Genomic DNA, 12,600 nt, shown 5'->3' on the forward strand with positions numbered 1-12,600 from the left:
CTTAAAATACCTGACTAGCAATGCTGGACGTCAGTTTTGTGCTGGCATTCTCATTGTGGGTAGCAAGTTGCAGAATTAAATCAGAACTTCGTTATTTAACATTTTTCAACTACATTTGACCAGGTGTTGCCTTCTCCACTATGGCTTTGTTTGAAAACTTGTAAACAGTTTTGTGGGCAGGAAATGGTATAATGTTCTCACCAAACTTCACGCTCCCTTCAATTGTGCAACTACCTGAAATGAGGTGCAAAAAACCCCCCAGGAAGTCAAGGGCATAGAACACAAGTACAAGAAAGCAATGTTGAATTTTAATAAGATTTTAGGCTTTAGCTGATGCATTGTGGGCCATTTTGGGTGCACCATTTTATAAAGGAATCAAAATGCAGCTCAAATACACTCCATATTATCAAGGATACTGATATGAAGAAGGATTTGAGAAAGATTTTCCAATTGAACTGAGAAGGTGGGGAGATTATGGTGTGATCTGATAGCAATGTATAAGAGTTGATGATAAGATCAAACATGTTGGATAGCTTTCACTGTCTGGCGGAAGGCCACAAATTTAAGATAATCAGAAATAGAATCAAAGCCTATAAAAGTAGCCAATCCTCTTAAACAGCTTCACACCACCCAAACTGGAAACACAAAGCACAAAAGTAAGATCATCTTTAAAAATACTTACAGAGAGCACACGGAGAAGAAAAAAAATTAAAAACCAGTTACAAAATTAGCTCTTAAAACTCCATTAATTATTTCACATTTGATACTTCTGCAATTTTGTTTTGCAATGCAAGTTGTTGACCACATTTTGTTAATCACTTGGCTGTTAAAAATCCCGGTGTGCCCAGTTAAACAAAGTGGAACTTCTTATGGGATTTGAAATAGCAATATGGGAGCGGGAATGTTGAAGTTCTCAGTGATTTCGATCTTTCCCAACTCTGCTGGGAGGGATTCGGGGAGCAGGGTGTGGGGACCACAGCAGAACCTGCGTTGGAACAATGAGTGACAGACAGCAACCATGCTAATCCCTTTCTAGCTGGGATCTTGAAGCTGTGGTCACTTTCAATACATTAATGACAGGGAACATTGACAGATCGCGATCAATCCGCCACTGCCACAGAATCCAGCCAGCATATCTGCAACACAAACAGTGAAGTTACAACTACAGCACAGGATCAGTTCAAAGGAAATTTACCAGTCCAGGTTCCTTTAAAAGTTGGATAAAAATGAGAAGAGCATTAAAGGGTATAGTGAGCAAATATGAGATTAGATGGACCGTGCGTAGAAAAGCACTAATGGAAATTTGGTGGCTTGTTTTTGTGCTTCCATCCTGATTCTGTCATTTATTTGTAAGGTTTTAATCTCACTTTGGTGATTTCTATAATATAATCATTTATATATAGTATTAATAAGAGGAGACAGAACATATAAAATCTATTTTCAAATGAAGAAAATTCCTCCTGCCATATTTTTGATGATTGTTTAATAGCAGTTAATAAGCTACATGCATTTGCTGCTAAAACTCTGAAAATCAGAAAAGAAAATCAGTTTGTGACAAGCTGATCATATTCCCTTTGACGCAGTCAATTAAAGGAACACATCTGGCAAGTTTTTAGAAGTTGCCAGGTAAAGAATAATTTTGCTTTTTATTCTGATTACTGAAAAAAAGAAGCAAGTTAACAAATTCAACATTTATAGCTTCAAACTAAAACTAATAAAAGCGTGCCTTCTCTGTGAACATAAACTCAGCAGCGTTACATGCCCTTGAAGGCTTTACATTTTTTCAGATTCTTCCGCATTTTTGACTGATGAGAGCTGGATCCAGTTGTTTCCATGAAAAATACGTTTACAGATGTTTCTTTTTGTGTCACAGTAGTGGAAACGGGGGCAGCAGTGTAGCCCGTCCCAGCAGCAGTGAGCCTGGTAAGGAAATACAAGAAATATCAGTTGAGTGATTAAAGTTTATAAATATATGGATTCTTTAACAGATATCTTACATCAGTTAAGTTGCTTACATCTGTTATATCTGATATGTTATATCAAAAGATGTGCAGGGTTAGGTGGATTGGCCATGCTAAATTGCCCCTTAATGTCCCAAGATGTTTGGGTTAAGGGGATTAGTGGGGTAAATGCGGCGATTACGGGGATCGGGCGGGAGGGTGTCCTTGGGTAAAATGTACTGTCAAAGAGTCAGTGCAGACTTGATGGGCTAAATGGCCTCCTTCTACACTGTAGGGATTCTATGACTTTATGATCAACAATAAATAAATTCGAATTAAGCCAAATGTAGTTTTGGTAAAACAGTTTTGCATTTGTGACAGTGAAAACAGGAAAGTTGGTCTGCATCGCTTTCAAAATATTGAAAACATTTTTATAAAAACAAAATAGAATTCATCTTCATTACTATTAAATGTTCAATGCTCAATCTGACTAATGTAAATAATAATTGATTGTGTTGTAATATTCCTTTAAAGGAAAGCAACATCACATCACCAAAAGCACGGTGGGCGGCACGGTGGCACAGTGGTTAGCACTGCTGCCTCACAGCGCCAGGGACCCGGCTTGGGTCACTGTCTGTGTGGAGTTTGCACATTCTCCCTGTGTCTGCGTGGGTTTCCTCCGGGTGCTCCGGTTTCCTCCCACAGTCTGAAAGACGTGCTGGTGAGGTGCATTGACCCAAACAGGCGCCGGAGTGTGGCAACTAGGGGAATTTCACAAAAACTTCATTGCAGTGTTAACGTAAGCCTTACTTGTGACTAATAAATAAACTTTAACTTTAAAAGCAAAGTGTGTCATGTGATCCAGTCTTAGTTTCACTTTTGCCTTTGAGCAGAGCTCCGTAGCCCTGTTCTCATGTATCTCGTCCAAATAAATGAACCTATGATGTGTTTACCCAATTCCTTATCATGTCAGGATTAACAAAAGAAGAATGAAAGGATCCCCAAGGGCTACATTGGAACACGGTTGATAATGATATTAAACTTCTTTATTCATTGCCATTCATGTCATTTTGAAAACAGCTTGCAGCATCCATAGACCACTTTCGTAGCAGATACTGAGAAAGGGGTACATTATGTGAATTTTTTAAATGCAGAGCAAGCAGACAGAATTGTTGAATTGGTAATTGCATCCACTCCAATGCCTAGCATTAAAGAAAGACCAGCTGAACAAAGCCAAAATGTATAGTACTAAAGCATCAAGGATGAGTAGTACCAAACAATTCTTGCAAGTCAATGAACATTACGGGCCTGATTTCGGGCGCGGAAATGTGGTAAAGTCGGGTGTGAGTCCATTATCGCGATCCGCGCCCGCGCCCGCGCAGATTGCCACTTTACCGAAACCCAGGAATGGTGGCGATCCGCTTCGCGCCCAAAACGGGTGCTTCGGCGATTTAAATGCATTTGCATGCATTTAAATTGAATTAATGAACTGCCCGCCCAACTTTATCAGCATTTCCCCCTTTAGCACCACATTCGCCGATCCGGAACCGCGCCGTAATGGACCTGCTGAATAAAAGTCTGAATCGGGCGCTCCAGCTGCTGAAGAGCGCGTTCAGAGCTTCCAACGGCTCCCTGACTCAGATCAGTGGTGGGGGGGAGGAGGGAGGCGGGCCAGATCATTCTCTGGTTGGGGGTGGGGAGGGGAGTGAGGCCAGGTCGTTGTCTGGTTGGGAGGGGGAGGATGTGGAGGCAGGTCTGATGTATCTCTGATAGGGGGGGTGGGGTGGGGGGGTGGGGGGGAAGGAGGAGGTGGGTCAGATGTTCCTCTGGGGGGGAGGGGTAAGAGAGGCCAGATCGGTGACTGGGGGAGGGGGAGGGGGTGAGTGAGGCCAGACCGTTCTCTGGGGGGGAGGGAAGTGAGGCCAGATCGTTGTCTTGCGGGGGGGTGGGGGAGAAGGGAGGCGGGTAAGATGTATCTCTGGTGGGGGGTGTGGGTGGGGGAGGCCCGATCGTTCACTGGTGGGGGCGGGGGGGGGGGCAGATGGATCTCTGGTGGAGGGGGGGGTCAGACAGATCTCTGGTGGAGGTAGGGGGTCCGCTGCCACTCTGCGGGCGATCGGTGGGTGGGAGAGGGGCAGGGGTGGTGATCAGTCTGGGTAGAGGGGGGTGGATAAGGGGGACAATGATGTGTGTGGGTAGTGGGGGGGGGAGTTGATAAGGGGGACAGCGATGTCTGTGGGTAGTGGGGTGGGTGGATAAGGGGGACAGTGATGTCTGTGGGGACCATCGCTCCTGCTTTTCGCTCCCGAGCCGCTTTTTCCGCTTTCTGCGGCCTGGGAGCGATCTGACACGGGCGCACTCTTTCAAATTTTGTTTTTAACTGTGCGTATGCAGTTCAGAGCTCCGATCGTTTGGGGCGCGCTAAGCCCCGCCCACAGCGCGAATGGGACCCGCGATTTTTTTTTTCAGGCTGAGTTCGTATGGGGGCGCCTGAAAGCAGATTTCTAAATCGGATCTGCATTACGCCCAGATTCAACACTTAGAATGAAAATGGTAAAATCGGGCCCTACATGTCCTAAATGTCACCCCAATTATTACTGCACTTACTAGAACACCCAACCTAACAAGACACGCAAAGTGTGGCCTTCAGCATGCAAGGAAATATCCAGTTTTTCAGCAGTTTTGCGAGACGTGTGGCAGAATGTATCATTGGCAGCAGTAATGCATTAGAACAAAGGCTGATACAGCTGCAAAGAGCTGTATATTTATCCAAACAGACTGCATATGATTGGTACCTTCAAGCAATAAGAATAATCGTCCAGTGTTCCTTTAGTAACATATAAATGAGATGACTGATGATCCAGAATATTACAATGATGTGCACAGTGGATAAATGTGCATTGAAATACATGTTTCACATCATCAATCTGATGCAAAAAACAGATGCCATCTCACCATCCAAAATGTATACTAAGATTTAAATTAGTTGCCCTGGTAAAGTTCGTAACTATTCATAATTGGCCAAGATTGATATGAGGCAAATGCCAAGATAGTGCCCCTCTGAATTCTAAACAGACAAGGAAGACCATGGCAAAACTGTGAAACTTTCAGCATACAACCATTCATTAATTCCATGCGCATGTTCCATAGTCCTGGGCGCAAATACAACCAATTTTGTGATCATGTTCTACATCATGGATACTAATGGTCCAGTCATTGCATGTTTACTGGCATGCTTTGACCTTGTACTAGTCACAATCCAATAAATTAATCAGACTTTGCAAGGCAGACCAAACTCTGAAATGACTCTTATCACCTCAGTTCACAATCTAATATTGAAACATTAAAAATGTTTTGACAAATTTGGCAAATTTGAAGGAACTGCAATAATACAATTTCAGGAGAATGCAAGTCCATCAATTGATCAGCAATTCAAATGGCGCATTGACTTACAAGACAAACTGAAGGGCCAAGAAGGATGGAATCATTAGAAGAGATGATTGAGAGTACGCCTCAATCCATGACATTTCATAGAATCATAGATCCCTACAGTGCAGAAGGAGGCCATTTGGCCCATCGAGTCTGCACCAACCACAATCCCATCCATGCCCTATTCCTGTAACCTTGTATATTTACACTGTTAATCCCTCTGACACTCGAGTCAATTTACCATGGCCAAGCAACCTAACCTGCTCATCTTTTGGACTGTGGGAGGAAACCGGAGCACCCAGAGAAAACCCATGCAGCCACGGGGAGGATGTGCAAACTCCACACAGACAGTGACCCAAGGCTGGAATTGAACCCAAATCTCTGGTGCTATGAGGCATCAGTGCCAACCACTGTGCCACCGTGCTGCCCCTTTTAATGTTTCAGGTCTAAATGATCCTTCGATAAAACAGCCCCTATAGTTACTCATAGAATCATATTCATAGAATACCTACTGTGCAGAAGGAGGCCATTCAGCCCATTGAGTCTGTACTGACCACAATCCCATCCAGGCTCTATCCCTATAACCCCACCTATTTACCCAAGCTAGTCCCCCTGACACTAAGGAGCAATTTAGCATGGCCAATCAACCTAACCAGCACTTTGGACTGTGGGAGGAAACCGGAGCACCCGGAGGAAACCCACGCAGACACGGGGAGAACATGCAAACTCCCCACAGACAGTGACCCAAGCCGGAAATCTAAGATGGGTCCCCGGTGCTGTGAGGCAGCAGTGCTAACCACTGTGCCACCCTGCTGCCCACCACTGTGCCACCGTGCCGCCCAATTTAAACGCAGCTTGAAAATGTTGTCCTTATAAAATATTTACATTGGAAGAACAAAATCCATGATATGTAGATGCAAAATTCTTCTTGAAGATTGATGTTAAATATTGCTACTTGTCAGTATATCATGCACAGAAGTCCCACAAGTTTCTTACACTCTGTACCCTATTTGGACAATATTCCTTCCCTAACAGGACTGTGGGGTTTAATAATTTCCTTCTGAGCTATTTGATGGGCCAGGATCTCTTTTAAGCTCACATTGAACACTGTGCCTGGGTGAATCTGCATTTCCATTGCTGTTGTGGGTAAAATGAAGCATGAACATACCCATAATCTGCATATATTGGTGCAAATATGGCATGTTAGGAAAGGTTGATGTTCAACATTCTGTGAACATTCATCAATGTGCAATAGATTGATTTCTTCCATTCTATTTATTTCAGTAGTGTCATATGTCCCAATTGAAGTAAAATAGAGGATGTTAAGGCTATTTCAACTCCTCAAAATAAGAACAATCTTTGAAAATGTCTAATTCTCTTTAATTTCTTCCCTCTGTCCATTCCTACTTTCACTCACAAATTGTCATCACTGAGGAAATCATTGGGAAAGGGGAACAAAGATCAGCAATGCATCTTCGAATCATTGAAACAGTCATTGTCAGAAGCATCAACATTGCGATGTCACGATCCTAGGGAGACGGCACGGTAGCACAGTGGTTAGCACTGCTGCTTCACAGCTCCAGGGACCTGGGTTCGATTCCCGGCTTGGGTCACTGTCTGTGTGGAGTTTGCACATTCTCCTCGTGTCTGCGTGGGTTTCCTCCGGGTGCTCCGGTTTCCTCCCACAGTCCAAAGATGTGCAGGTTAGGTTGATTGGCCATGTTAAAATTGCCCTTCGTGTCCTGAGATGCGTAGGTTAGAGGGATTAGTGGGTAAAATATGTAGGGATCTGGGAGTAGGGTCTGGGTGGGATTGTGTTCGGTGCAGACTTGATGGGCCGAATGGCCTCTTTCTGTACTGTAGGGTTTCTATGATTTCTATGAGACAACTGCCCTGGCGATAAGTGCCTCACAGGTCTGGGGGCACGCATATTACAAAAAGGCAAGCTAATTTCACTTGCTTCAGAATTTCTATCTGTGGCACAATCCAATATCAAGTGGGAAACATTAGCTTTAAGTTATAAGTTAAGTTTATTTATTAGTGTCACAAGTAGGCTCACATTAACATTGCAATGAAATTACTGTAGTCGCAACACTCCGACACCTATTCAGGTTCACTGATGGAGAATTTACCACGGCCAATCCACCTAACCAGCAAGTTTTTCGGTCTGTGGGAGGAAACTGGAGCACCCAGAGGAAACCCACGCAGGCACGGGGAGAACATGCAGACTCCGCACTGACAGTGACTAATGCCGGGAATTGAACCCAGGTCCCTGGTGCTGTGAGGCAGCAGTGCTAACCACTGCCACCCTTTAGTGTTTGTATTATGTGTTCATACCTACCTATTTGGAAAAAGATTTGTAGCAGAGACCACTGTAAGTCACTGGAAATGATGTGACACAAATCATTAACCAATACACTGCCAAGATTCCAAAGTCTCTTGACAAAGATTCAAGGTTACGACTGTGAGATTAAGTACGAGCCAGCAAACTATTGGGTACACTTAGTAGATTGCTTAACAGAGCGAAAACAGATTTACAAGTTGACTTAATTGACACTGAGCTTGAAGATTTTCTCCAAATTGATCTGGTGCATCTTGCGTAAGGTGAATACCAGCTGCTACAAGAAAAAACAATGAAAGATTCTGCATTACAGGGACTGTGGAAAACCATCATTGAAGGATGGCCTGATTCAATTCAGCATATTCATGAACACGTGAGTCCAATTTACCCTTGAGAAGGTGGTGGTGAGCTGCCTTCTTGAACTACTGCAGTTCATGTGGTGTCATTATAACCACAGTCCTGTTGAGCCAGCAACACTGAACAGTGATATATTTCCAAGTCAGAATGAGAGTGAGTGGCCTGGAGAGAAAACTCCAGCTGGTGGTGGTGTCATATACCTGCTGCCCCTGTCCTTCTAGGGATATCAAACCTAGGGACTGTGGGCCAGATGTGGGCTGCGTGAGGTTGCCTTGCAACTTGCCAAACATTTCTAAATTTATATTAATTTTTCTGTTAAGTGGTGAGGCAGTGTGTGCATCTGCACAGTACAACTAACCACGAAGGCACACACACACAACCTTGCTGCCATTTTTGTACGACATATTGTAAGAAGAAGCCATCAGTTTCTCTCGTGTGTGCAATTTAGGCCTATATTTCTTCTAACTAAAGTGCATTTGTGCATATATAAATAGCTGCAGAATTACTTGTAATGTAAAATTACACTTAACCACATTCATCATATGGCCCAAAGTCCAAAGATATGCAGGTTAGGTTGATTGGCCATACTAAATTGCCCCTTAGTGTCAGGGGGATTAGCAGGGTAAATATGTGGGGTTGGGGATAGGGCCTGGGTGAGATTGTCATCAGTACAAGCTCAATGGGCTGAATGGCCTCTTTCTGCACTGTAGAGATTCTATGAATCTATGATTCTGTGAACAGTGTGCATTTACAAATGTGCATAACATAAGTGTGGCATGAAACTGAAGGAAAAATTTGCAACATTGAAAACCCAAAAGTTTTATGGATATTTGGGGTGAATTACATTCAAATGAAATTGTATGCCTCAAAAATACTATCATTTTTTGGCACAACATACTTACTCAAGCAACTTTTTTTCATTAATGAATATTAACAAATCCAAACTGCATTCTAATTTGACCAACAAATATTTGAATGCTATTCTAAAAGTAGTTTCCATGCAATCCATGGAACAGAACATCGCAAAGTTGGTGACAGAAAAACAAAGTCAGGTGTCTGACACAGATACATCAACTTGATAGTTAATATGTTATATTTGTCATCTATTCTTTCTTCAAATATTTCTTTCATTTTATTGTATTTCACATACATAGCTTATCGAAGTTCTTATGATTGGAATGTCTGGATCTCATTAAATATATTAAATTCAATGGATATAACTTTTGTAAAACAATATTGATCTGGCCTGCTACTACTTTCATAAGAAGGAGTTTTGCCCTATAGATCATTTGAATTTGACACCTGTAGAAGGTCGTGGTCTTAGGTTTGGAAGGTACTGTCTAAAGAGCCCTTGTGAGTCACCTGCAGTGCATTTTGTAGATGGTATGCACTGCTGCCACTGTGTGTTGGTGGTGGAAGGAGTGAATGTTTGTGGATGGTGCTTTGTCCTGGATGGTGTCAAGCTTCTTGAGTGTTGTTGGGGCTGCATTCATCCAGGCAAGCGAGGAATATTCCATCTCATGCCTTGTAGATGGTGGACAATTTTTGGGGAATCAAGAGGCAAGTTACTTGACTCAGGTAATCTAATCTTTGACCTGATATTGTAGCACAGTATTTATAGGGCTAGTCCAGTTGAGTTTCTGTTGAATGGTAAGCCCCAGGATGTTGATTGTGTGAGATTCAGTGATGGTAATGCCATTGAATGTCAAGGGGTTATGGTTAGATTCTCTCTTGTTGGAGATGGTCACTGCCTGGCATTTGTGTGGCATGAATGTTACTTGTCACTTGTCAGTCAAGTCTTGATATTGCCCAGGTCTTGCTGCATTTGGAAATGGAATGCCCCTGTATCTAAAGAAATGCAAATGGTGCTGAACATTATGCAATCAACAGCAACCATCCCCACTTTAGACCTTATAATGGAAGGAAGGATGAAGCAGCTGGGATGATTGAGCTGAGGATACTACCACGAAGAACTCCTACAGTAATCTGGAAGTGAGATTATTGATCCTCAACAACCCCAACCATCTTCCTTTGTACTATGTATGACTTCAGCCAGTGGATAGTTTTCCCACAGATTCCCATTGACTCCAGTTTTGCAAGAGTTCCTTGATGCCACACTAGGTGAAATGCTGTCCTGATGTCAAGGTCAGTCTCTCTCATCTCAAGTCTGGAGTTTGGCTCTTTTTTTCTATGTTTGAATTAAGACTGTAATGAGGTTAGATTAGACTAATGAGGTTAGACTACACTTTGCAATGTTACATCTGAGAGCAACATCTTTAAATGCAGCATTTCTATCACCAACAGAGCTTATGTTTGGCAGACCAGTGTGTACCAATCTATCTACTCTTACTCTTTCTGCTCTCTCGCAAACCAGAGAGCAATTTCTAAAACTGCACAATAATAATGCAGAATTATCCATGTTTACAGTTGGGCCAGTTTATGTGCCAACCAGCCAAGTTGGCAGAGATTTGTTTGGAACCAAGGTCATGTGAAGTTATTACACAGAGAGGTGCAAAAAGTGAGATGTAACCAAGGACAAATCAGAAGCATTCCAGCTCCTCAACAACTATGCAGTCCTGTCACATCAAGGACAAGCACTCAGATGAAACAAGGAACAACATCCAAGAATGACAACCCCACAGATCACTGTGAGCAATTAAAGACACCACCAGACAAGGTTACTTTTACAAGATCTGGACCTACTAGCAGATTACACCTATATTTTAGATGTTGATAGATTCATCTGCTCTATATGCTTATGATATGGTAACTAAACAGTAACAAATATTGAAAATGTTTATACTTCTTTGGGAGGAGGGAAAGTATCTTTAAAAAGAAAGGGGGATGTCGTAAAATGCCTTTAAGAGGTAGCAGCATGAAATCATAAAAAGGGAAGAGGGTCACGTGACCCAGTCTTAGTTTTACGTTTACCTTTGGGCAAAGCCCATACTCAAATTGATGTCTTCAAGTTTCCTACTTTTATATTACTGTTCTCATATGCCTCGTCTAAATAAATGAATTCACAACATGTTACCAAATCCCTAATGAGTGAATCTAACAGCATGATAGGTTGATTCAGAATAAATCAGAATTGTAAAGAGGCCTTTGAGCATTGCAATTGTAATTTTCAATTAAACTGTTTTATGATGTCACAATTGAATGAATTCAGATTCAAATGATTGAGATAAACAAGCAGTGTTTTAACAAATACACAATTCACACCATCAATACGGACTTACTTTCGGGTATGGGCAACATTCCCATTCTTTGTGCCAGTTCTTGCAGCATGTGCTTCCAGCTTTACAAACATGTGTTTCATCACAATAAACCAATGAATCTTCATTACTGACACTATTCTGTAGAGCTTCTGACCCAATCTGTGCAGGTATCTTGGTGAGCCATGGGATACTGTGACTATCCATTATGCACCTTGACCTTTGAAGATCGCATTTGCTGCCATGAGGGCAGCAGTGGACACCACCTTTACAACAAACGGCCTAACAGGAAATAAAGACCAAAGAGTTATTTTACAAGTAGGGCAGGTAACTTGCACTTTCACTCAATAACTGTTTGTAAAAACATTGTGGAAATTATCATAGAATCACAGAATGTTTACAATGCAGAAGGATGTCATTTGACCCATCAAGTCTGCACTGACCCTCTGAAAGTGCATTCTATCTAGTCCCACTCCCCTGCCTTATCCCCACAACCTTGCACATCCTTTCTTTTCAGATAGCAATCCAACTCCCTTTTGAATACCTTGATCAAACCTACCTCCACTACACTTTCAGGAAGTTTGTCCCAGACTACAATCACCCTCTGGGTGAAAAAAGTTTTATTCACATCTCTTCTATTCCTTTTGGTCGTTATTTTGAATTTGTGCCCTTTAGCTCTTGATGAAGTTTCTCACCATTTATCCTGTCCATACCCCTCAAATCTCGTATACTCCATCGAATCTCCTCTTAGCCTTATTTGTTTCAAGGAAGACAGATTCAATCTCACCATTCTGTGCTCACAGAATATCCCTGGAATCATTCTTGTTAATCTCCTGTGTACTCTCTCCAATGCCTTCACATCCTTCCTCAAGTTTAGTGCCCAAAACTGGATGCAATATTTCAGATGAGGCCTAATTAGTGCCTAATACATGTTCAACGTGACTTCCATACTCTTGTACTTAATGTCCCTATTTATAAAACCTAGGGTACTGTATGCTTTATTAACAGCTCTCTCATCATGGCCTGCCACCTTCAATGGCTAATGTATATTTACGACCCCCGAAGTGTTTCTCTCTTTATTTTATACTGTCTCTCTCTGCATTCTTCCTGCCAAAATGAAGAGAGTTATAGAGAGAGTTATAGAATCATAATGGAATGAAAGAAAGCCATTTCACCCATTAGCCCATGTCGGATCTTAGTAGTGTCAGTGTAATTCCCCAACTCTATCTTAGAGCCCTGCAAGTTATTCCTCTCAAGTGTCCACTCAATTTCTATTTAAAATCATTGATTTTCTCAGGTTCCACTACACTTATAGGCA

The 12,600-nt window shown here is 42.3% G+C and overlaps 1 protein-coding gene across 1 annotated transcript in view; it reads right to left on the reverse strand.

Annotated features, from left to right (window-relative positions):
- Positions 1-286: 286 nt before the first annotated feature.
- The window catches only part of grna.1 (granulin a, tandem duplicate 1), a 31,079-nt gene continuing 18,765 nt past the window's right edge, over positions 287-12,600 (reverse strand). Inside the window, exons 5-6 of the mRNA XM_078239036.1 lie at positions 11,307-11,564; positions 287-1,920 (exon numbers count right to left, since the gene is read on the reverse strand). Coding sequence (XP_078095162.1) covers positions 1,774-1,920; positions 11,307-11,564 — 405 coding nt within the window. The 3' untranslated portion in view covers positions 287-1,773. The remainder of the gene's footprint in view (positions 1,921-11,306; positions 11,565-12,600) is intronic.

The sequence above is a fragment of the Mustelus asterias genome, chromosome 2 (assembly GCF_964213995.1).
Source record: "Mustelus asterias chromosome 2, sMusAst1.hap1.1, whole genome shotgun sequence".
In the NCBI taxonomy this organism is placed as follows: Eukaryota; Metazoa; Chordata; class Chondrichthyes; order Carcharhiniformes; family Triakidae; genus Mustelus; species Mustelus asterias.